At 44.7% G+C, this 26,311-nt stretch overlaps 2 protein-coding genes across 2 annotated transcripts in view; both read left to right on the forward strand.

Annotated features, from left to right (window-relative positions):
- Window positions 1-1,043: 1,043 nt before the first annotated feature.
- LOC309721080 (uncharacterized protein) lies at window positions 1,044-6,023 on the forward strand. The gene is made up of 2 exons (XM_082558435.1): window positions 1,044-1,935; window positions 4,574-6,023. The coding sequence occupies exons 1-2, from the start codon at window positions 1,413-1,415 to the stop codon at window positions 5,203-5,205; spliced, it is 1,155 nt and encodes a 384-aa protein (XP_082414561.1). The 5' UTR covers window positions 1,044-1,412; the 3' UTR covers window positions 5,206-6,023.
- Window positions 6,024-11,225: 5,202 nt separating this feature from the next.
- The window catches only part of pcca (propionyl-CoA carboxylase subunit alpha), a 33,927-nt gene continuing 18,841 nt past the window's right edge, over window positions 11,226-26,311 (forward strand). The window contains exons 1-8 of the mRNA XM_082556856.1: window positions 11,226-11,336; window positions 13,735-13,812; window positions 13,958-14,005; window positions 14,693-14,761; window positions 19,882-19,995; window positions 20,944-20,997; window positions 21,075-21,206; window positions 25,829-25,865. Coding sequence (XP_082412982.1) covers window positions 11,259-11,336; window positions 13,735-13,812; window positions 13,958-14,005; window positions 14,693-14,761; window positions 19,882-19,995; window positions 20,944-20,997; window positions 21,075-21,206; window positions 25,829-25,865 — 610 coding nt within the window. The 5' untranslated portion in view covers window positions 11,226-11,258. The remainder of the gene's footprint in view (window positions 11,337-13,734; window positions 13,813-13,957; window positions 14,006-14,692; window positions 14,762-19,881; window positions 19,996-20,943; window positions 20,998-21,074; window positions 21,207-25,828; window positions 25,866-26,311) is intronic.

The raw sequence follows: 26,311 nt of genomic DNA on the forward strand, positions 1-26,311 counted from the left end.
GCTGCCCTGGTTTAAAAACATTATTTCACATCATTTATTGTAGCTCACACAACATTCAGAGACTTTATGGCCACAGATTGTATAGAGAAAATTAATATTAGGACAGCATATTAATCGTGATTTCAAAGGCTGTAGGTTGCAGCCATTGCTTTAGCAATGTGTATAAATGTAACAGGACTGGTTTTAACCATTGTAACAGTCTGAGCTTCTTCAAGCTTTATTTGAGCACATTAGCTTACTAAAAACAGAAGCTAGCTAGTACTACTGGTATGTCACATTTTCACAAGGTAAGACTGGGGCTACATGGCTACGTGGAGGGATACTAGCATTAGCTGTGTTACTACATTACTTTCAGCCAAATCATGAGGGGTTCAGGTTTTCTTTTCCCTGCATTTTCCCTTCACATCATTCATATATTTGTGTTGGACATTTTCAATGAATACCGAGGCTAACTGTCCACAAACACTTCTTTAAAAAGTCTCCTTAACAGTGAAAAGCTGTCAGTGGCACAGAAAAACCCAGCCAGCATGCCTGTGAGCAACCAATGAGAGACCTCTTTACATGCATGCCTAATTTGCATTGCTTTTTCTCCAAGGACCAAAAAGCCATAGAAATGGAAAAGCTAATCCAATAGCTAATCTAGTAATTATTACAGCTAACGGGAAAAATGAAACTTAAAAGGTGAGTGGAATAAACATTTCAAAACTAATTGGATTTTTCAATTCATTTACTTATTTCTCTTTTTAATTTGCATTTTTTAAAGTCTCAATTTGAACATTTTTTAAAATGAGGTTTTGATTCTTTCTTTTTCTTTCTATAAATCATATTTAGTATTAACTACATTAAGTATTTGTTGTTGGATTATTTTGGAAATATTTATTCATATTTATGTTTTTCATTTCCCTTTAACATATAAACAACGATGGATGTTATGCATGTCTAAATAAACAAAAGACATGAAAACAGTTCTAAATGAATTTACTAATGCAGGTTATTTCACGAGTCATCATTAAATCAGGCAATGCTTCATTTCTGTGTGCTGGCGCTCCTGATCCTCGACGCACATCAGCAATATGGACACGTTAGTTAAAACTAAAAGGAAGGAAGGCTGGAGTAAGGAAGGAAAGGAGACAAGGACGCCGCCAAATGGTAGCGGGTCGCGTCCTGCTGTATTCCTTCGACTCCGTTCATCTCTATTCACAGTAAATAGAAGCATGGAGGCTTTGACTCTCGGGAGCTAACAGCGAGCAGCGGGGGGTAAAAACGCTGCCGCATGCGCTCTCGCCTCGACTAAAACACACAGGAAGGAAGCGTGATAGTGGTGAGGCTTTGGCCAGTTGGATTGAACTCATTTTAAGTGAAAGCAAGGTGTGCTGGTGGCGACAGGAGCGGGACAGCCCGCCGTGCAGAGCATGAAGCGGACGGCTGTGGTGGCCAGGCACAATGGCCTCGTCTCTCCGTTGGGGAACAACAACTCTGGAGCTTCTAGCATCGTCTCGCCACCCCATCCGAGAGCTACCAGTATCCCCGCTTCTGCCGACACCGATGCGGGCGGTGGGATGGACGGCCTGCTGGATTTCTCCAAAGGCCCCACCGTTAAAACGGAGCTAGTGTGCAAATGGATTGACCGAACTTCTTCAAGACAGAGGCTTGGGCGGACGGCGACATCCGTCTGCGATCAAACTTTCAGCTCCATGCACGAGCTCGTGGACCACGTCACCACCGAGCATGTAGCTGCGGGGCTGGAAAGCCTCAGTCACGTCTGTATGTGGGACGAGTGTATGCGCGGCGGGAAGGCGTTCAAAGCCAAATACAAACTCATTAACCACATTCGCGTGCACACCGGGGAGAAGCCGTTTTCATGCGCATTTCCCAATTGCGGCAAGATGTTCGCACGCTCGGAAAACCTCAAGATCCACACGCGCACGCACACTGGTAAGGGTTCGTGATTGTGTGACTGCTACGAGAGCGCAGATACTGTCATTGCGCTCGCTCAGTCCGTGCCATCCGTCAACACAAGCTTCCTGTCAGGGACCGAGAACACAGCATAATACACAGCGCTCTCCCCTGCTAGGAATCCCCTCCATGTTTACTTGGGCTTAGTTCGGTGTAGATTCACATTAGACTTGAGTGCTCCCTTGTTTCCTAGGTGACAGGCATCAGCACAGGTCAGCACTGAGCTTTAGTTTAGTCCTCAGGACGTGTATGAGCGGTGAACCCGTCCTTGGGCAATGACTATACATCAGTTATTAATCATCAATAACAACAGCGCTTGCTGCGTTTAGGATCTTGAAATCAATAAGCCAGTAAAAGTATAAAAGTCACCAGCTAAACTAGAAACAACCACACAATGCAGAAAACGAGTGCGATGCTGTACCGACATCACGGGCAGGGTAGCGCAGGGCGCTGATTGAAACTGGCTGCATGTGTGACAGATGCTCTGAAACTGCATCCAATAAAAACTGGTACTTACTGGGTGCACCCCCCCCCCAACAAGCTCTCACACACCTTCATTCATTCATTCTATAGACAAGTGCCATGTCTAACATTCATGCATGCACTCACAATCTAATGGATCAACTTACTCCAGGATGCTTGGACATGCAGGCTGAAGGGGCTGGGGCTCAAGCCACCAGCTCTCTGATTGGTAGAAAAGCTGCTTCTGATGTGAGTCACAGAGGCTCCAGCTAAGTGGTCTGCAGCCGTATAAGTAGCTGAGTGGTCCCACATACATGCAGGTCCATTTTCTGACCATGTCTCTTAAAGATGCTTTATTACCACAACACTGAGTTTATGTTACTGATATAGACTTTTTCTAGGAAGGCCTGTGATGGCATGATGTCACGGTAGAGGCTCTGTACATAGACTGTACATAAAAGATGGACACAGATTCCAGTGAAGCCCGTGTTGGTGTAGCTATAGTGGTGAGGCGAAAAAAGATCAGCACATAGCTTCAAAAACAGGTCTGCCACTGCATTCATCTTTAATACAGTCGATGCTTTTATGTGTGCTTCCAGTTTCCCCAAGACATCACTCCCATTCCCGTTAAAGACAGCATGAAAGCATTAGTACAACTGTGTTTTCAAAATGAATACAAAACATGCAAATGTTAAAATTTAGCATGTCGTTATCTCTTCTGCTGATAATCATTCATCGTTTTACATTAAGCTAAATCATCCAGTCTTATGTGAAAACAGGGTTTTTTATTAGCTGGTGCTTCCTCGCTGACCCCACTGTGTTTTCTCTTTATCCCAGAAGAAGGTAAAAACCCTGGTGTGTGTCTGTCCTCCCATATGGAAAAGATAAATATAAATCTTATAAAGGTTGTATCTGCCTTGTGTGAAACGTGTATGAAAAGCATACAAGAGTGAAAACAGATATGAGATCCCTTGAAAATTATAGAAATGAAACTTGTATGTTTTGGACACTTCCTAAAACAATATATGAAAGTAATGAGAAAGTGGCCACTTTCATGAGTAAATCATATAAGCTTTATAAGTATATTGTCTTTTTCTTTTCCATATGGGCTCTCACAAGCTGCAGCGTGTCTGCATGGAAGCAGTGAGAGCCTGACCTACACAGCTCTTCTGTCCATTTGGTGCTGCATTAATCAATGTGGTTCCTGACTGTTGATCTAAAACTGCAGCAGATTTTTTGGTTTAAATTTCCTTCTATTTATTACATTTACTGGAGATATTACATTTAAAAACAAAGGGAAGGAATCATGCAGCATCCATAACTTCCCTCCACCATGCTTGACAGAGGATATCAAGCACCATTTGTTCTGCACTCACAGATTTGCTTCTTTTGTAACCAATCGCCTTCTTGTTGGTGATGACTTTCTTCTTCAAAGCTTTCAGTCACCATTCAAGAGCTGCTGTTTTGCTAATTTCTCAATGGATCAACCTTCATTTCTTAAAAAGCAACATCACTCTGCTGAGGTTTGGAAGCTGTTCCCTGACTGGGATGTATGCCTAAAAGCTAAAGGATCACTTCTTCAGCAGCATCATATTTGTTAAACCTGCTTTAACTGTGTGCTCAGTGATGGTTGCTGAACATCGGTCACTGCGTTCCAACTTTGATATGAGTTTTGATTATTTAACCTCCTAAGACCCGAGCTCTTCCACGGCAGCATTTTTAATTTCTCTTTGATATTTGGGCTGATTGGGACCTGATGAATGTAAAAACAAAGAATTACCAGATTTTTTTTTAACCTTATTTTTGTTTTTAAGAAAAATGAGAGCCACACATGAGGATATTCGTTTAACATTTTGATAGAACAGTAGCAGCATAATGTCCTCGTAAGTGGATATCAGGCCCTTGTAGAGCAAAATTGAGTATTTTGGTCTAAATAACCCAAAATGTGACGTCCACATATGTGGAGGCAGGTCCTAGGAGGTTAAAATACGATTCCATTAAATATTTACTGTTCTTTAGAAACAAGTGTCCTTTTTTGGAATAACAGTGCTATTTCTCAGCATCACTCCTTTGAACGTGTCCAGTTGAATGTTGGTTTTTCAGGTCCATTCCCTTTGCAAGGCTGATAATTGTGCGTGTGATGTTTGTTTTTCAGGTGAGAAGCCATTCCAGTGTGAGTTTTGCGAGCGGCGCTTTGCCAACAGCAGCGACCGAAAGAAGCACTCGCAGGTCCACACAGCCTCAAAGCCCTACGACTGCAAGGCAGTAGGATGCACCAAGTCTTACACCCACCCCAGCTCCCTGCGCAAACACATGAAGGTTCACATCAAGTCATCACCTACCTCTGAAACCCAGGACCTGTACAATGCCATCCCTCTTCAACTCCAGCAACCTCATCCGGCTGTCCTCGAGCCCCTTGACCTTAAAATGAACCACCTCTCTCCATCACTTACTGACAGAAACACTCATTTTTCTCTGCTGTCCAATCACGAATTGGACCTCCGTTCAGCCAGCGAAGTGGACCATAAGCTGCTGCTACGGAGTTCGTCTCCGGTAGCGATGCCTCTGGATCTCTCTCTTTCAGGCCTGAAGAGCCAGCTGAGCCAGCAGCAGCAGAGCGGCAGGACCCCACGGCGGAGCCAGCGCTCAGTCAACCCAGCCTTACCTCAGTTGTCTAACATTAAGGAGTGGTATGTCTGTACCAGGACTACAGCACCACACTTTCCTCTCCTTCACCCAGACCACATCAAATCAGAACCTAGTGATGACGAGGAGTACGTCACGTAAAGTTGAGGGACTGGTGAAATTTGACTCGCAGAACAGATCTCATATCGTCAGATCCAGGTCGGGCCAGAACAAGCAGCTGCATGGTTCCACATCGGTGGCCCTCGGAGAAGGTCAAAGGGACTGTGTCACATTAAAAATGTGTGGATCAACAGAAACGGCTCAAATGGTGTCCGAAAGGACGGGAGGAACTCCTGATTATGAAACAAAATGTTTTACTGCAAGTTATCAGTCATGGCTAGCTAACCTGAACTAAGATAAGGAGTTAACTTTGTGCAAGTGGATCAGCGAATATTAAAGAGATTTGTGTACATGACGACCTCTAGAGACACGGATCAATGACCAATTCAAGGGCTCCACTTAGGTGAAGCAATTTTAGGGGCCAAGTTGATGGAAAGAGGTTAATGTTTCCTTGATGTCACAGCACCAATGTACACAAGGTAACACGGCAGGACCAAACCAGCAGGTACACAGGGGAGTACTTTATAGTCTCTGTATGCTTCGAGCAGACTGGTTTGTACAACTTTAAAAGGTTGATCTGGAACAGCTGATTCTGCTGTCAGGCCGCCACCTCTGTGGAAGCATACAGAGGTCTTTAGTAACAAACAGAAGTCTGGAAGTATTTGTGAGTTTAATCCAACGTAGCAGAAGTCAGTGAAACTATACTCACGTCCTTGTTTGTACTGAATCTCCCACTGAATCTCGGTTGGATTATGAGTGAGTTAATCTCTTGTGTTTGTTTACACTTCATTTCCAGCACCTCAAGCTTTCAAAAATCTCATGTCCTACACACAATGTGCATCAATAAATCAAGAAAAGAAGTAGAAGTGTGCATGATTTTTGAAACTGCTTAAAAAAGTAACTGTTTTAAAGTGCACTCTTCATATGTGGCTCAGATTCATGATCCACCCACCAGAAAAGTTCAGAGACCTGCAGCAGGTGGAACTGTCCACCAACCATAACCACAGTGGTTCCTCCTAAAAGGTTGTAATTTAATTTTGCCATGAACACATTGCAAAAGTCTATCTAAACATGATAATTCACCAAGTATTCACACTTACCATGTCAAAGCTTACCCCAGGCAGACTGTATCAGGGGTTTCCTGCATTGGAAGTCTCCATGTTCTTGTGTCTTGATACTCTGACAGAGAGAGTAAGGTAGGTGGCTCCCCTGTACAGACTGACTCAGTGATGTGAAAGGTAGACCTGAAAGTGCGATCCAGCCTGTGGCAGTAAGATTATGTGGAGGGTGCACTCATCCACTGCCAGGATGTTTCACAGCAGCGCAGCATGCTTTTGGGCTAATCTGGGTGAAAAGAAGCTAAAATGAAAGCTGTCTATATTTTGACCAGCAGCTGGTTCAGAATTTAAAATTTGATACATTCTTGTAACATTAGCTACAGGCAACACCAATCAAATACATCGTCATGCCCTTGGGTAAGTTACTAAAGCACGTTGCCAGATAAATGCTTTCTGACACTGCTCGAGTGAACTCAATGCTATTTCATTAGGCATACCTGCTGAATTGCTTGTTAATGCAAAGATCAAATTAGCCATTCACACAGCAGAACAATGCTTTTACACATGTAGTCAAGATAACAGTGAACTTCGAAGTGAGCATCAGAATTGGGACGAGGTGTTGCTGTTACCAGGTGGACTTATGTGGAGTTTGCAAGAGAAAAGGGGGTTCTCTTTGATAAGTGGTGTGTTGCGTCAAAAGCGACTGACTATGACGCTCTGCGCGAACTAGTTTTGTTAGAGGACTTTAAGAAATGCATTCCTGAGCGTATTGTGCTGTATTTGAATGAACAGAAAGTGACGTCACTCACATCTGCTGCTGTTCTTGCTGATGAGTTTGTACTCACTCACAAAGCCTCATTTACTGACAGTGAGAAGTCACGGGTTAGCCCTGTGCAGCAGCGCCACACAGCTAAAGAGTTTGGGTCCAGGCAACACCGTGAATGTTTTTACTGTCATAAAACCGGACATGTGATTGCTGACTGTTTAGCATTAAAACGCAAAACATCACATGCTCAGCCACCCAAAGGGGTGGGTTTTGTAAAAGCTGAGGCCCGTCACGAGGACCATGAGTGTGGTGGTAGGGTGCCTGACCCCTGTTTCGAACCATTCATTTTTGATGGCTTAGTATCGCTAACAGACAATCCATCCGAGTTAAAACCTGTGCGTATTTTAAGGGACACTGGAGGTTCTCAAACTGTCATCCTCTCAAGTGTATTACCATTTTCTGCTAAAAGTGAATGTGGTTTTAATTCTGTTCTGCGGGGGATAGAGATGGGTTACGCTCCTAGACCAGTTCACAGAATTTTTATTAAATCTAGCCTTGCTACAGGATTTTTCCCTGTTGCCGTTTGCCCGGCCTTGCCAATAGAGGGTGTGGCCATGCTGTTGGGCAACGACATCGCAGGAGGGGTAGTGCTCCCTCGTCTGGAGGTTTTAGACAACCCCCTGAATCAGAAAACTTCTGATGTGTCTATGCACCCTGGGCTGTATCCAGCCTGTGCAATTACTCGAGCACAAGCTCGGAAAGATACTGATATTGCCCTCTCTGATTCTGTGTTGATGTCCTCGTTTTCCGGGGAGAATGATGTACCCACTAACAGAAACAATGTTCTGTCACCTCCAGACTCTGTGACGCCCGAGGAGCCTGATCCATTTCCTAAGGACTCTGTACTGCCCTTGACTAGAGACCAGCTGTCAGCAGCTCAATTAGCTGATGAAACAATAAAGAGCTGTTTCAAACGTATGGTAAGTGCTGAGCAAGCCAAAAAGGAGCAACAAGCCTATTTCATAGAACATGATGTTCTAATGCGTCAGTGGTCTCCACCAGGTGCAGAAGGTGCAGATTGGAGTAAGGTCAAGCAGATTGTAGTGCCCTCTGCGTACCGGCAGAAGATCCTGGCCCTTGCCCATGAAAGCCAGTGGTCAGGACACTTGGGCATCACAAAAACATACCAGCTACTATTAAAACATTTCTTTTGGCCTGGTATGAAGCGTGATGTTTCTAAATTTTGCAACAGTTGCCATGTATGTCAGATTGCAGGTAAACCCAATCAGGTCATACCCCCGGCTCCGTTGTGTCCCATTCCTGTAGTGGATCAGCCGTTTGACCATGTCATAGTAGACTGTGTGGGTCCACTACCTAGAACAAAATCAGGAAAGCAATACCTACTCACGATAATGTGTGCCGCTACCCGCTTCCCCGAGGCTGTCCCGTTACATAAAATTACAGCGAGATCTGTCGTTAAGGCGTTGACAACCTTCTTTTCAGTGTTTGGCTTGCCTAAGGTCGTACAAACCGACCAGGGCTCGAACTTTCAGTCTAAGGTATTTCACCGTTTGGCACAAGCTACCCTAACTCTCAACTTAGCTAAGTGTGAGTTTGCCAAAGCTACTGTGACGTACTTAGGCAGGGAGGTGGGACGTGGACAGGTCCGGCCCATAGATGCCAAAGTGGAAGTGATTAAACAGTTTCCCACGCCTACCACCAGGCGTGAGTTACGTCGGTTTCTAGGGATGGTGGGCTACTACAGGAACTTTTGTAAGAATTTCTCCTCTGTAGTAAAGCCATTGACTGACCTGCTCAGCCCAAAGGTTGAGTATAGCTGGTCGAGTGAGTGTCAGGATGCTTTTGAGAGTGCAAAAGCCCTCCTCTGCCATTCTCCTGTGTTAGCTGCACCTGATTTGACGCGACCATTCAAACTCGAGGTTGATGCCAGTGCTGTCGGGGCTGGGGCAGTGCTGTTGCAAGAAGACTTGATGGGTTTGAACCACCCCGTTTGTTACTTTTCCCGCAAGTTCAATAAAAATCAGTTAAACTACTCCACCATTGAAAAGGAGACCCTGGCTTTGTTGTTGGCTCTTCAGCACTTTCATGTGTACCTGGGGTCCAGCATGTTGCCTCTTGTTGTGTACACAGACCACAACCCACTTGTGTTCCTGGCGCGTATGTTTAATCACAACCAGCGCCTTATGCGCTGGGCTCTGTTGTTGCAGGAATACAACTTAAGTATCCACCACAAAAAGGGGACTGAAAATGTTTTAGCTGACGGTCTGTCCCGTTTGTAAACATGTTTTACTGCTTTTGTCTTTTGTTGTTGTTTATGCTCTGTAACGTTGGCTTCAGCCCAACATAGTTGGTATTTTAAGGGGAGGGGTGTTACGGCCGCTGGCCTCAGGTGGCCCCGCCTTCCTCCCTGGAATCTACAGTGCTCCAGGACTCACGGGGGATTGGCCGAGCCTGTCAGACTACACACACCATTGGCTCCCGCAGGAGCCTGGAGTACGACGGACAAGTGACACAGCTGACTGCAGTTATGACAAGTGACACAGCTGACTGCAGTTACCTGATAGTATAAAAGGCTGAGGAGTCTTCATTCGTCGAGGGACTTGTTGATTTGAACAGACTGTACAGAGAGTCCCTCCCTTTTGCCTGTGTTTTGTGTTGCCTCCTGCGAGACGTTTAGTAGAGCAGTGCTCTACTGGTGTTATTAATCGTGGTGTTTGTTTAAAGTTTCTCTGCTGCCTAGTGAGTTGTTTCACTAACGGATTTCAGTTGTGTTAATAAACCTTATGTTTGTCTTCCTATCTAACTCCTTGGTCTCTGGGCTCGTTTATGTTACGTCCGCTGCCGCCTAGCAGAGCCGGGCCGTAACACTCTGGGACTGTCACAGACAAACCTCTGTAGTGTTAACAGAGAATGACCTCAGAAAGAGAAAGCATCCGCTGAGTGACTCTGCTAGAAAATAATGGTCAGACTGCTTAGAGTTGGAAGGTAAGTCCATTAACCAGACTGGAAAAACGTTGCCTGGTCTGATGAGCCGTGGCTTCTGCTGCAACGTTCAGATGGCAGTTTGATGTAATGTCACAGCGTGAATTAACCCTGCCTTGTATCTGCAGCTCTGGACGTGGGTGGTGGTGGCGGTGTATTGGTGTCTTGACACCCTTAATGCTATTCTTTAAAAACCAGAGCCAGACTGTGAGTTTGAGTCCAACACTGCATGTCACAAAGCTCACATAATCTCAAATTGGTTTCTAGAACGTGGCGAGGAGTTCTCTGTACTCTGATGGCCTCCAGAGTCTCCAGAGCTCAGACCAACAAAGCACCGTTGGGATGTGGTTGAAACGGGGGATGAATTCAGCCAAGAAATCTGCAGCAACTGTGTGGGTCCCTTTAACTTCAAAGGCTAAAGGATGTAATTAAAGAAGTGTCTGGGTGTGAGTGTGTCTGCAACCGACATGTGATGTGTTAATATCAGCTAGGATAGCACCCTGAGGCCCTCAGAAACCTAATGGCAAACAAAGGGACAGCATTTTCAGTAAGCGTGTTTAGTCGTGTTTATATACCAATGAAAATTTTGTTCCAAGCATTTTAAGTTACTTTTGGGTTGGGGTGTGCTATCTTCACAGCTCTGGTGAGTGGTGCTCGTGGACTCTTGTGCAAAGCAAACATTTCTGCACCTAGATTAAACCCAGGAGGCTCTCCAGCCAAGAAAGAATTCAGCATGTGTAAGTTATTAGGCTCATCCGAGGGCTGACTGCAGCTCTGGAAGGTTTGAATCACGACTCCTGCACTGGGCATGTGCAGTGCTGTGCCCCCTTCCTCATTTCTTAGTTGTTGTTTTTTTGCATATCTACAAACACATTGCTCACATGCTTCCAGTCATCAACTAAACTTTAATGTTGGACAAAGATAACCTGAGTAAATACAAAAAGGAGTTTTTAAATTTGATTTCTTAAGAGAAAAGAGTTATCCAAATCTACCTGAAACATTTTTGGTCACTTTAAATATCTATCTTATATTTGCTGCAATTGCTGCTGCCCCGTTGGCCTGGCCGCTCTTAATGTTTAATGTCAATCAGAGTTCATAATCAAAGAACATATTAAAGTGTCTTTGCTATAAACTGATTGGCACTTCTACCTTATGGCACAAATGTTCTTTCTGGCTTGGCATGATTCAGTATTTACTATTTAAGTACCGGAAATCACTTTTTGGCATCACACTGGCCTCCTGCGGCTGTGCGCTCTGCACGCTACGTCATGACGTTGTGGATGATCGGCAACATGGCGGCGCACAGTGTTCCTTCGACGTTAAAGAGGCTTCTGTTCGCTGTAAAGGTGAGCTGACCGCCAGGGTCTGTGCTTTCACTCAGAGGACCTCCACAAACAGCTAACGCACAGTCCGCAGAGTCTGTGACGGAACAGCCGCTGGAAACAAACTTGGAGTTTCCATTACGAGGGGCTGTACCACACTGTTAGAGGTTTCAAAGTATTTTGCGCTGAAACTTGACATGTTGGTGCTGCTGTGTCGCGTATCTTGTGCAGCAGAGTAGACACTGAGTCTTGCGGGTATGGGCTCAAATGTGGTCATAAATATTTTGTACTTGTAAATGTTGTGTGTGTGTGTGTGTGTGTGTGTGTGCGCGCGCGCGCGCGCGTAAGTAAAACGATTTGTGCATGGACTTAGCCAAAAAAAAAAACTGCAAGTGACAAGTACGAATTTTGACCCTATTTCTCTTGCTTTCACCTGATTGGTCAATGTCATGTCAATCACAAATGTAACAATCCAATCAGAGAACAGATGGTTGAACTGCAGGTCCTTGAAGGGTGATACAGTTTGGAGGATCTCTATATAAATATCCGATAGCAGCTAGGTCCCCTAACTTTCAGCAGCTGTTGAAAGGAAAAAGTTGTGCTATATCAGTGGTTAGAAATACCATTATTACTTTAGGATTAGTTTAACACAAAGTCAGGGCTGACCCAGGACCATTGCTGTGAGTCACAGTGCGCAGCATAAAGGTCCTTTCACATCGGACGCAGGATGTGCTGCTAATGCTAACTGCTAACTAAAAGCAAAGGATCCAGAATTTGTTGCTGGCTGCTGAGCTCTGTGGGTTTTTGCAGCAGCTCTACCTGTACTAGATGCACCTGCTCCTTGTCTTTTCTATCTCTGACTTTATGTCCTCTACAAGAGTTTTGGTTTTTTTGCTGGTTCTTCAAAAGAATAGGGTCAGAACTCGTACTTGTAACTTGCAGGTTTTTTGGCTAAGTCCACATACAAATCTTTTTTACGCACACACAAATTCTTTTAACACATACAAAACTGATTTACAAGTACAAAATATTTATGACCACATTTTGAGCCCATACTGTGGGTGATGCGTGGCCTGTTGCTTCACGCTTTCATGCCACAGACATTCCCGGGACTGTGCTGCCCTCTCCCTCCTCTGTCTGCACTGAGTCGGCTGCTGTGACCCTGCACACCAAACATCCCGTGTTTGTGCAACTGGGACACCGGCACCTCAAACACAGGCAGACGGAAACCAGGTGACAAGCTGCGAACAAATAGTTAAAAGCTCAGGCCATGTCCTGCATTTGGAGTGGCTGTAGCTCAGGAGGTGCCGCAGGTCATCTACTGATTGAAGGTCTGTGGAAGCTCCCCGCTTCATCCCACTGCTCTCCATGCACAGCGCGCGCTCCCGATGCAGGGGGTAGCTACCTTATCGCGACACCTGTCAGCCTTCAGCGAGCTGTGCAACTCAAACACGGAGTCACACCAAGTTGACAGTTCATCTGCATGTTTTGATCCAGATGTTGTGCTGTGTCAGACACTTTGTAGCTGAAAGTTGATCAGGTGCTTTGATGCAGACCTCCCGTGACTTTTTCCCTGTAAAGGTTTTAATGTTGATTCCAGGAACAGCGCTGCTGTTTCTTCCACGCTCAGCATGTCACGGTGTGTGGACAGACTCGGGCTCCACGTTAAACTGTGCCCACGTCATCATCACTGCTGCTGTTGTTCTGCAGTGTGATGTTAAAGCTGGGGGCTCTCGTTCATTCACTGCTCCTGCATACGTTTCTGTTGCAGCTTTGTTTCAGTTGAAAATGTCGGAGAAACGCTGGTGTTTAAACGCATCTGCTACAGAGCCGCGCGTTAGACGACAATCGATGCGAAGAATGCGTGTCGAGAATTTTTCATAATCGATTCGTTGGAATTACTCGATGAATCATCGCAGTCCCAGCGGGGAGCGATGCAACGGGAACACGGACCAACGCTTCAGAGAAACGACACATAAAGCAGGAAAAGCGCAGCCAGTGACACTTTTCACTGTTTCCAGCACTCCGCGCTCTCCTCCCAAAGCTGCTTGGTTACACACTGACTGCAGGCAGGCAGACAGTCCAGCAGGTGGCGATCGAGCTCAAGCATAAACCCCGTTATTGTCAAAGCTGGCGAGCATAAGTAGGTGCAGTTAGTCTCTTCCTGCTCACCTGTGTAGAACTTCAGCCACAAGCACACTGCTCTACCGGCTCAAAACTGTCAATAAAAATGAAGAAGAATGCTTTGAAGTCTTCAAGCAAAACTTCAAAGGAAAATATCCGACTTTACTTAAACTTCAATGAGAGGCTCTTTGTAGCATATTTGGATATTTACTTGTTTCTAAGAATCAGTAATGAGGTCAGATTGTGTGCGTGCGTGCGTGCGTGCACTAACAGTAAAGTTATGCTGTGTGCTCTGCAGTGTTCCCCTCTCCAGTCCAGATGCTGTGTTGTGCAGAGAGAGGCTCAGTATTCCACCATATCTAGTCCCAATGAAAAGGTAATGCATGGCTCTCGTCTGCTTATTTCATTTTTGTATTCATTCATATTTTCAACAATGCTGATTAAGAAAATCTATATATTTTACTTTCAGTACAAAGTCTTTGTAGTAATGCAACGTTGCTGTTTGTCTTCTTCCTCCGCAGACCTTTGATAAGATCCTCATTGCAAACAGAGGAGAGATTGCTTGCAGGGTAACTCTCATTGACTCACACAATATGTACAGTTAACAGCTGGTTGTTTTGGGGGGACTAAGAGGAAATTCCACTTTGACTTTACGGATAAATGCCACTGATATGTATCGACTTTCACATCAAGTTGGTGCCAGAATTCTTTAAATGTGACAGTACTTGTGCTCGTATGGGACCACAGGTAGCAAAGTGATCCTTGACAATAACAGGTCCGTACCCCTGACCTATCCAAATGCCAAAAACAGCATTCACACAGCTGTAAATAGAGTTTTCGTGTGTGATTTAATGTTAAGTCATGGTCACGATGAATGTGTTTCATGCGTGGACGTGTCAAGCTGTTCATCTTAAAATGAAGCAGAGAGCAGCTGCAGCTCACAGCCCGTCTCATTGCTGCAGCAGGAAACTCTGCAGGGCTCAGCTGTGAAAGGTGCTCTGCCTACGTTCTTCATCTCATGCTAACTTCTGCATCAGTGGGTCCACCTTTCAGCCACCAGCTGCCTGATATTATGTAGCAGCACGGGGGCTGTGGTGGTGGGGTAAACGTCCGGGATCCATGATTTCCAATACAGATAATGACATCCTCTATATATTATTCATATCTCAGTGCTTTTAATGCTGCAGCTGATTGGTGCAGTTGGCTGTGCCTGCTGATATGTTCTACTGTGAGGTATTTTCCTTGTTTTCAATCAGGTGATCAAGACGTGCAAGAAGATGGGCATCCAGACTGTGGCTGTTCACAGTGATGTAGACTCCAGCGCTGTGAGTCACGACCTGTGCATTTCCAGGGAGCAGGGGAACTCTGATGTTAGACATAACCTCGTGTTGAATAACTGCATGCTGGTTTTATTTCACACCTACCTGAGGACTTGTCTTTGTGTTCAAGGGTTTCATTTGAATTTTCAAACTCAGTGTGATCTGAATGTGATTCAGTAGGTTAAACGTAAATTCAAGCTCAGGTTAACTTAAATACTTTATCCTGAGAGTTAACAGTTAATGCACGTTGATGCAAAGAGGAATGGTTTTATATTACATAGTTTATAGTTAACACTTCAGTGTTGGATCAGACACCTGGGCAGTGATAAATCAGCTGATGCTTCTGCACTGACTGTGTTACAGTCAGGTATAATAACTAATGTTATTCATACCTGACTGATGATTAAAAAACCTTGTTTGTGTGCTGACATTACCATGTACACTACCGCTAGAGCTGCCACGATTAGTCGACTAGTCACGATTAGTCGACTATCAAAATCGTCGACGACTGATTTAATAGTCGACGCGTCGTTTGAAGCTTTGTAAGATCACAAAAGACGCAGGAATAAGTGGCAGGATTTAAGAGTGTAATAACGGACTGAAACAGAAGATGGCAGCACTGCATGTACAAGGATGCCAGCTGCCGTTAAACCCGAAGAAGAAGAAGCTGTGTCCCAGAATTCATAGCGCAGCTCAGTTGTCAACAATGGCGGCAGCTAGTTAGTTTTAATATTACTCTTATTATTCTTTCTGGGTCACAAAATAAACGTTTGACATATTTTCAGGTGAGAATGTAGCTGTGTAAACCTCAAATATCTGCTCAGTTTATAAAGACACCGCATATTTTCAAAAGCGCTCCGACGTTTTCGGAGACGTCTGTTACCCACTAGCTCGATAGCAAGCCGGGGGCAAGGCTCACTAGTAGTGATGGGATTTCTGGCTCTTTTTAGAGACCCAGCTCTTTCGGCTCGGCTCACTAAAAAGAGCCGGCTCTTTCGGCTCCGAACCGGCTCTTCAGGTTGTTTTGTTGCTTTAATTAATTTATCATTAACAATAATATAAAATTATGCAGAAAAGGAATTACTAATGTAAAAAAAGTGGTTTTATTTATATATGTTTATATATGGCCCCCAGAGACAAAGCACGTACAAACTCCAAAACACATTTCTAGCGTTAACTGAACTTCCAAAACAGAGCTACTCGGATCACTTAAATTACACAATTGAAAGTATGTGTGTATTGTTTGTGTATTTATAGACAAGCACTCATATTTATTCAAATAATTTTTAAAAAGTTCATTTACCTGTTACTACCATCCATCTTCATCCGCTTTATCCGGGGCCGGGTCGTGGGGGCAGCAGCCTAAGCAAAGAGGCCCAGACCTCCCTCTCCCCAGCCACCTCCTCCAGCTTATCCGGGGGAATACCAAGGCGTTCCCAGGCCAGCCGAGAGATATAATCTCTCCAGCGTGTCCTGGGTCTGCCCCGGGGCCTCCTCCCGGTGGGACATGCCTGGAACACCTCACCCAGGAGGCGCCCAGGGGGCATCCTTGTCAGATGCCCAAACCACCTCAGCTGGCTCCTTTTGATGTGGAGCAGCAGCTGCTCTACTCTGAGCTCCTCCCGGATGGCCGAACTTCTCACCCTATCTCTAAGGGAGAGGCCAGCCACCCTTCGGAGGAAGCTCATTTCTGCCGCTTGTATCCGCGATCTCGTTCTTTCGGTCACTACCCACAGCTCGTGGCCATAGGTGAGGGTAGGGACGTAGATCGACCGGTAAATTGAGAGCTTCGCTTTTACACTCAGCTCCTTCTTCACCACGACAGACCGGTGCAGCGTCCGCATTGCTGCAGCCCCAATCCGTCTGTTGATCTCCGGCTCCCTTCTCCCATCACTCGCGAACAAGACCCCGAGATACTTGAACTCCTCCACTTGGGGCAGGAACTCATCCCCGACCCGGAGTGGGCACCCACCCTTTTCCGGCTGAGAACCACGGCCTCAGATTTGGAGGTGCTGATCCTCATTCCCGCTGCTTCACACTCTGCCGCGAACCGTTCCAGTGCGAGCTGGAGGCCCTCACCCGATGAAGCCAACAGAACCACATCATCCGCAAAAATCAGAGATGAGATTCTGAGGCCACCAAAGCGAAAGCCCTCCACCACTTGGCTGCACCTAGAAATCCTGTCCATAAAAATTATGAACAGAACCGGAGACAAAGGGCAGCCCTGGTGGAGCCCATCACCCACCGGGAACGAGTCCGACTTATTGCCGGCAATGCGAACCAAGCTCTTGCAACGGTTGTATAGGGATCGAATGGCCCGTAGCAATGGGCCAGACACCCCATACTCCCGCAACACCTCCCACAGGACACCCCGAGGGACACGGTCGAATGCCTTCTCCAAGTCCACAAAACACATGTAGACTGGTTGGGCAAACTCCCATGCACCCTCAAGTATCCTCGAGAGGATAAAGAGCTGGTCCAGTGTTCCGCGACCAGGACGAAAACCGCATTGTTCCTCCTGTATCCGAGGTTCGACTAGCGGACGAACTCTCGTTTCCAGCACCCTGGCATAGACTTTCCCAGGGAGGCTGAGGAGTGTGATCCCCCTGTAGTTGGAACACACCCTCCGGTCCCCCTTCTTAAAGATGGGGACCACCACCCCGGTCTGCCAGTCCACAGGTACTGCCCCTGACCTCCACGCAACATTGCAGAGGCGTGTCAACCAGGACAGCCCTACAACGTCCAGAGCCTTCAGGAACTCGGGGCGGACCTCATCAACACCAGGGGCTCTGCCACCAAGGAGTTGTTTAACTGCCTCAGTGACCTCGCCCCCGGAAATTGGCGGGTCATTCCCCTCATCCCCAGACTCTGCTTCCTCCTCGGAAGACGTGTCAGTGGGATTAAGGAGGTCCTCGAAGTATTCCTTCCACCGCCCGACAATTTTCTCAGTCGACATCAGCAGCGCTCCGCCAGCACTATACACAGTGCAGGTAGAGCACCGCTTTCCCCTCCTGAGACGCCTGACGGTTTGCCAGAATCTCTTCGAGGCAGTCCGAAAGTCTTTTTCCATGGCCTCTCCGAACTCCTCCCACACCCGAGTTTTTGCTTCAGCCACTGCCCGAGCCGCATTACGCTTGACCTGTCGATACCTGTCGGCTGCCTCCGGAGTCCCACAGGCTAACCAAGCCCGATAGGACTCCTTCTTCAGCCTGGTGGCTCCCTTCACCTCTGGTGTCCACCATTTGGCTGGAGGTGTGCGTTGAAGATCTTACTACCACACACCAAATCCGGTTGTTGATACTTCCTGGCTTGTGTAGCCACTAGGTAACAAAAGCTCAACACTGCGACCTAGCATCCTGGAGCACTTCTGTTGTCTTTTGTACGTGCTTCTGAGTTTTTACGTGTTTTGGAGTTTGTACGCGTTTTGGGGTTTGTACGTGCTTTGTCTCTAAGGGCCACCATAAATATACTTTATTTATTCACTCCAAATAAAATGTAATAAATAAATCATATAATACAAAAAAAACTATTTACATTTTAAACTTTTAACTATTTAAATTTTCAGCTTTTTCCTTTTAAACAAATTTAACGTGAAACAACACAAAACACTGCAAACCACAACACAATTAAATATAAATTAAAATATTAAAACAAAAAGAAGATGCACATTCTCTGTCATATGGGCCTGCATGATTTCTGAATCCTTTATCATCCGCAACTGAAAATAGTGGATGATTACTATACCTTTCTAATGTGACGTTGTTGTCCCTTGCTCTTTTTCTCTCTGGCTCTGTTCCTATGCTACTGCGAGTGTAACTAACGCCCCTCCCCCCCCTCTGCCCAGCGCAAAGTACAGGCCGCGTGTGCGGAGTTTAGCGGAAAAAAGGGCGAGAGAGAGGGTGAAAAAACAAACCTCACGGCTCCCAATAAGGAGCTGGCTCGCCTCATTCACTTCAAAGAGTCTGCTCTAAGAGCCATTTCGTTCGCGAACGACCCATCACTACTCACTAGAGCCGTGAGAACACCAGACTCCCGGCAAATCGTTTTCAAACCCACCGCCCTCTTTCACTACTCAGGTTAAACATGATATATAAGTCACTTAGATAACTTAAAAATGTTATTGTTTGGCTTTTTTCAGTATTTTATTTGTTCCTGAGTAAATCGGTTTGGCTGAGATTAAAGTTATAGTTTTTACACAGCTGAATAAACATCAAGCAGACAGCTGATTATCAGAAGTGTGAGATGCTGGAGAATTTACTCCGGTGTCCTGTTATATTTTAGATAGCAAGGAGTTTATTAAACTTCACCGAAACAATCTGCAGATTTCATTAAAATTTAATAAACCATCAACTTGTCTTTACTTTTAGTTAGCACCTTAAACACTTAACGCTGTAAGCTAATGATAGTTATATAAGAGCAGATGCTGCTGGTGCAATAAGCTGTACCTGTACGTCCAGTGGATGATGATCTGATTAGTCGACTAATCGCAAAAATAATCGGTGACTAGTCCACTATCAAAATAATCGTTTGTGGCAGCCCTAACTACTGCCTTAAAGGTTTATCACCTTTTTAGTGTAAACTTTGAATGGTAATCAACATTTGGCTCAAAAAGATCCTTTGTGAGCAGCAGGAGAGCTTTAAACGATGTTTGTCGGTGCTTTGTTTGTGGGACGTTGGTAGAGCATGTTCTCTTGCAATGCCATGGAACAACACCGTGTGCACATTATACAAAAAGTGCACTTAAACTCAAACAAAAACAGAGTGGCACTTCAGGAAGCGTGAGCTCAGATCTTTTCAGATCACCCTTAAAAACAGTGCAAAAAGTCACAGAGGCCTCCGCTGCTTCAAACAAATGATTCTCTGTAACTCTTTTACAAGTATGATGTGAAAGCAAGCCCAACATGTGTGCCTAGGTTCTATATGACCTTTGCATTCATTTTTCACTTTTTTGTTTTACCGTTTTAGTGACTTTAAAGCACATCATCTGGAATAAAATCTTTAATCAAAGAATGGGTATATGAGTAGATTACTGTGCAGTGAAAACTGTTGTTGACGTTTTAGCCGCACAGTGAGCCTCGGTTTACCTCCTGCTGTGGATGTTAATGTTCTGCTCTGTATGGATCTAGGTTCATGTAAAGATGGCTGATGAGGCGGTCTGTGTTGGCTCCGCCCCCACCAGTAAAAGCTACTTGAACATGGATGCCATCATGGATGCCATCAGAGTGACTGGAGCACAAGCTGTAAGTGAATGACATGACTTGCATATTCATTTTGTGTATTTAGCCCAAGTCGATGACCCGAGAACCTGATGCCACAGGTGCATCTACTGACAATCTTATAGGAGTTTGATTCTCAGTGACTGCATCCTTAAGGTTAGAGGTCAGAGGTCAGGTTTTCTGAAAATCTTGTGAATGGAATACCTTAAGAACAAGGTGATGTAAAATTTTGAAATTCATACGACAGGTGCATCTACTAGGAGGCAGAGGGGGGTAACTCTGGGTCCGAATCGACTTCTGTCTTCATGTTAAGATGAAGATGATGCTTTTCTGTATTCCAAAGAGTCATTTTGTTTTTCAGTTGAAGCTCAGATTTCCTGCAGTGTCCTCCGTCATGTTACAGTGGGGCTGCAGAGAGGCTTTTATGTTGATGATGTAGTTGCTTACACACATGTATGAGTGTAATTTGTTTTAAGTTGTTGCCTCCAAAATAAAAGGGACAGGCTTGTAATGTATGTTTTATAAAACAATGCAAAGTACAGTGGGTGAGTTTATCAAAGTGCTTTTTATCTAACATTCACACTCTGTTGAACACATCAGAGAGAAACTAAGGTTCAGTGTCTTGCTCTGAACCACCTTCTGATTATTAGATGAGCTGCTATGCCTCCTGAGCTACAGCCACCTGTTCAGTGGCTGAAAGGGGACAAAGTGCATGATGTATACCTATTTACATTGGAGTCCTACGGCCAGGAGTGTCCAGGCCGTTAACATGCATTCAGACTTGTATTGACAGTCCTGCTAGAGTCTCCTTCTAGGTCAGATGCAGTAATACTGTTGTGACTCTTTTTGATGTCAACAGCTTTTAATTCATAAGTACAATTAAGCAATTGTTTTTTGCATGAAAGGAGTTTTCTTCCAAACCCCCTTTAAAGTATATTTGGGTTTGAAAGTGTGACTTTTTTCTCCTCTAAGGTTCATCCTGGTTATGGGTTTCTGTCTGAAAATAAAGAGTTTGCAAAACGACTGGTGAGTTATGCAGTGAATTACTTCTCTCTCAGCACAAAGTCTGTTAGGAGTCTCATGGTACTTTGTCTTGTTGCCAGGCAGCAGAAGGTGTGGCATTCATTGGCCCAGACACCCATGCTATCCAGGCGATGGGGGATAAAATTGAAAGCAAGCTAATTGCAAAGGCTGCCAAAGTCAACACTATCCCAGGATTCGATGGCGTTGTCAAGGTAGGGCCATCAAAACGGCAATGCATGGAAACGCGAAGGCGTTTGCTAGATCAAGTCTGAGGGCTGTTCATCGGCTGTGTCATGGTTTTTGTTTTTCACTAATATTTTTTTTCCAATTAATAGGTTAAAGCTAAACATGTGAGTGAAGTTGGCCCCCACCTTCTTCAAATCCAACAAAGTGGTATCAAAGGTTTGTGCTACGTTTGTGCTGCAAAAAGTTTCGTTTGTGCTAATATCATTTTAAAGATATTAATAAAAATTTCTAGAGGTCATCAGAGGTCAACCAGCCCCCCCACATTACCCAAATCAAACAAAATTGATGTCAAACGTTTGTGCTGGTTTGTGCTGCAAAAATATTTGTGCTGCTAACATTTTAAAAATTTTAATAAAATAACGTCTTGATGCGTGCTTAATCATCCAGGTAAGTCAATCCCAAAAGGTTGATTCTGTTCATCTGGACATTTTCAGTTGGAGAAACGTTTCGTCATCATCCAGGTGACTTCTTCAGTCTCAGCTGACTGCAGGTTTCCCCAACCTTATTAACAGTACATTTGCAACCTTATAAACACATGTGAGTGAAGTTGGCCCCCTACCTTCTTCAAATCGAACAAAATTGATGTCAAACATTTGTCCTGCAAATGCAGGTTATGTTTCCCTAATTTTATAAACAGTACATGTACAGTGAAAGATGTTACATCCCAGTCACGGAAGCGTTGGAGGTCGTTCATAAGAGATCACAGGATCAAATCGTAAATGGCCTGTATCTGTATAGCGCTTTACACATCCAGTCATCCACACACTGGTGATGGCAGCTACATTGTAGCCACAGTCACCCTGGGGCGCACTGACAGAGGCGAGGCTGCCGGACACTGGCGCCCTCTGACCACCACCAGTAGGCAACGGATGAAGCGTCTTGCCCAAGGACACAACGACCGAGACTGTCCAAGCCGGGGCTCGAACCGGCAACCTTCCGATTACAAGGCGAACTCCCAACTCTTGAGCCACGATCGCCCCAGACAGTGTGTGGAGATCCCTTGCCAAAATCAGTACCGCCGTTCCCACATGCCTCAAAGCCTCCAACATCATTACTGTACCCAAGAAGTCATCTACCTCCTGCTTTAAGGACCAGCGTCCTGTCAAACTCACCTCCATCATTATGAAGTGCTTTGAACGGTTAGTCATGCATCAAATCAAATTATCGCTTTCGTGAAAACGCTCAAGTGATGATGGAATCAACTGCCCCTCACTCAGCCCTCACACATCTGAACACTAGAGACTCATATGTCAGAGTGCTGTTCATAGACTTCAGTTCAGCCTTCAGCATCATCATTCCCCAGCAACTCATTCACAATCTGGATCTGCTGTGATCAGCACCTTGCTGTATAACGGGCTGCTAGATTTCTTGACAGGAAGACAGCAGACAGTACGGGTCGACAGCAACACCTCCAGCCCAAGAGCACAGAATACGGGGGCTCCCCAAGGATGTGTGTTGAGCTCCCTTCTCTTCACTCTGCTGACCCACGACGAGATCTACTACAGGGGTGAAGTTAACCATCTGCCAGAGTGGTACAGCAACAACAACCTGTCCCTGAATGTGGAGAAGACCAACAGTGACTCTACTTCCTCTGCAAACTGAGAAGCACAAGAGATTCAACCCCCATTATGAGCACCTTCTACAGAGGCACAGTTGAGAGTATCCTCACCAGCTGCATCACTGTGTGGTATGACTCCTGCACTGGGTTCTGCAGGACAAAATGACAACGGGTAGTGAGAGCAGCTGCACCTGCCTCATCTGGAAGGTCCTCTCCATTACAGGTGACTCCACTCATCCCTTCAGCAGTGTCTTCAGTTTGCTACCATCAGGAAGGATACTGAAGAGCCTCCGGGCCAGAACCAGCAGACTGAGAGACAGCTTCTTCCATCGGGCTGTCAGGATGCTGACCATCTCTGAATCGAGAAGGGGGGCCCAAGGGTACGTCTTAATGTTTCAACGCTTGGCTTACAATGCTGTGATTGTAGCCTTTCCCACTTTCTGTGAATGGGACTCATGGCCATTGATCAATAGGCTTTGATTAGTTGTCATTGATCAATGGTCATAAGAATTTGCATACTAACAATCATGGAACTAAGCCCCCAGCACATTGTTCATTCAGTGGTGCTAGTTTCCTTCACTATGCAAATGTACTGTTAATAAGGTTGGGGAAACCTGCAGTCAGCTGAGACTGAAGAAGTCACCTGGATGATGACGAAACGTTTCTCCAGATGAACATAATCAACCTTTTGGGATTTACTTACCTGGATGATTAAGCACGCATCAAGACGTTATTTTATTAAAATTTTTAAAATGTTAGCAGCACAAACAAAAATTTTTGCAGCACAAACATTTGACATCAATTTTGTTTGATTTGGGCAATGTGGGGGGGCTGGTTGACCTTTTGACCTTTACCTTTTCATTAATATCTTTAAAACAAAGGCAGCACAAACAAAACTTTTTGCAGCACAAACGTTTGATACCACTTTTGTTGGATTTGAAGAAGGTGGGGGCCAACTTCACTCACATAAGCTAAACTGGATTTTTGCATCTATAGCAAATGTTCAAATGTTAATATTTATGGCATATTTTTCTTGTCATTTAAAAAAATCGTGCAATTATTTTGCTGTGCTGTAATACGATTCAATTATGTTTAACCATTTTAACAATTAAAACCACGACGGTGTTACATTTTAAAGTCACGTAGTTCTAAAAAAAACAGCTAAAAATTGCGTTTGATCAGCGAAGCTTCTTCAGAAAGTCTCCTTGCACATCACTCTAACCTCTTAATGTTTCAACGCTTGGCTTAATACTGCTCCTTCTCCTCTGCATTCACTTTAGTGTGATGTGTGCAGTCCATTGTGATTCTCATAGAGGTGTTACGAACCTTCATGTTCAGGCTGAGGGAGGAATTCAAGTTGGCAAAACCTCATTTTTGGAATTTAAAGATTTTGTCTTTGAATTTTTAATTCCACGCTTTAAGCTTTTAAAGTTCTGAACAGGATTTTTTTTTTTTTTTTTTTTTTTTTCCAAAGTCAAAGTCAACTTTATTTGTCGATTCTGCCACATGTACAGGACATACAGAGAATAGAAATTGCGTTACTCTCAATCCCTAGATAAATAGCAAATGAACATTTAAATATATTTAAATATAAAAGTGATTAAAAATGCAAGTAAAATAATTAAAAAGTAAAAATTTAAATAAATACAATTTTACATATAACAAGAAAGCTATACAATATACAATATAATGGGTAAGTGACATTGAGTGTAAACCAGGCAGAGTAGTGCAAATAGGCAAATAGTGCAAATGGAGATTTAGTAATGTACGGTAAGAGAAAGTGTAACAACAAAGTCTTATGAGGTAATGGCAGTCCAATGCTCCACAAAGTGACTGGTAACTGGTGCAGGCCAGTGAGTGAGTCAGAGAGTGTGTGTGTTTGTGTGTGTGTGACAGAGTTCAGTGAGACCGTGGAGGAGAGAGGGGAGAGGGGGCAGAATCGGGAGGGAGTTAAGCTTCCTGACAGCCTGATGGATGAAGCTGTCCTTCAGCCTGCTGGTCCTGGCCTGGAGACTCCGCAGTCTCCTCCCCGACGGCAGCAGCTTGAAGAAGCTTTGCATTGGGTGCGTGGGATCAGCCGCTATGCAAAGGGCTTTTTTAGTGAGACGGGTGCTGTAAATGTCCTGGAGGGAGGGGAGAGAGACACCAATGATCCTCTCTGCAGCTCTCACTATGCGTTGGAGGGTTCTATGACAGGACGCATTGCAGGCTCCAAACCACACAGTGATGCAGCTCGACAGGATGCTCTCGATGGTGCCTCTGTAGAAAGTGTACATGATGGGGGCTGGTGCTCCTGCTCTTCTTAGTTTGCGGAGAAAGAAGAGACGCTGCTGTGATTTCTTGGCCAGTGCTGTGGTGTTGTACGTCCAGGAGAGATCCTCTGTGATGTGCACACCCAAGAACTTGGTGCTGCTCACTCTCTCCACAGACGCTCCGTCAATGGTCAGAGGAGCATGTTGGGTGTGCATTCTCCTGAAGTCCACAACAATCTCCTTCGTCTTCTCCACATTCAGAGAGAGATTGTTGTCAGCACACCACGTGGCCAGGCGTCTCACCTCACTTCTGTAGTCGGTCTCATCCCTGTTGCTAATGAGACCCACCACCGTTGTGTCGTCCGCAAACTTGATGAAGAGGTTGGAGCTGTATGATGGAGTGTATGGAGATGTAAACAGATGATAAAATTATATTATTCCCTTTGTTGTGAAGATGAAATGTGATTTATTTATCCTCAAAAAGTTGGTTACAGCAGCCAGATCATGAAAAACAACCTAGTAAATTACAATATCACAACACAGAGCTGAGACTTTGATCAGCTGTGCCTCAGTTAAAATAGGAATCATTTATTTCTTCAGACTTCTCAAAGTTTGCTTTGCTGATCTGTTGCTCAGCACTTTAATAGTTCTGCACCTCTTGCAATAAGTGCAGCTGTGAAGGTGATTGCTGCTGTGAACAAACCGCATGTATTAATAGTAATGGATCCATATATTCATTTGCCCTTAAATACTTTGTTTTACTCCTCGCCTGTGTCAGACTGCAGAGGAAGCTGTGAAGATTGCACAGCAGATTGGTAAGTCATCGGTTTTTCTGTGTGCTAAAAGTTTACAGTAAACTTTAGTGATGACAGGAAGAATCTTAGTGAGTTTGTTTACTGCAGACATGATCTCCCACACACGTGTTCCTGGCCCACTCGAGCTGTTTACTCCTATTTCTGATTATTTTTTAAATGTATTTATTTATTTTTGTTGAATTGCTGTCAATCATCACATCTTCATGGAGCTGTTACCAAAAGATAACACATTTATTATGTTGAAAATATCATTGTAGGAAAACTCAATGTGCTAAACACAGAAGCTAAAGATGTAAACGCTGTGTAGGTTTACGATATCTGAAGAGATGGAACAGATGAAAGCAGAACTCTCAGTGTGGGAATATAAAGAGTCTGTTTTACTCCTCAGTCTTAAAAGGCTGCTGGGGTTTTGCTGAGGATGATGTCTAAGCTGACATCCATCAAGG

This window comes from Aulonocara stuartgranti (genome assembly GCF_965226115.1).
Source record: "Aulonocara stuartgranti genome assembly, chromosome: 13".
NCBI lineage: Eukaryota > Metazoa > Chordata > Actinopteri > Cichliformes > Cichlidae > Aulonocara > Aulonocara stuartgranti.

What these genes read in the sequence shown, in the direction of transcription:
- LOC309721080 (XM_082558435.1), top strand. Translation starts at nt 1,413, where the DNA reads ATGAAGCGGACGGCTGTGGTGGCCAGGCACAATGGCCTCGTCTCTCCG. An exon ending in CCACACGCGCACGCACACTG is followed by an intron (nt 1,936 to 4,573) that starts GTAAGGGTTCGT and finishes TTTGTTTTTCAG; the next exon opens with GTGAGAAGCCATTCCAGTGT.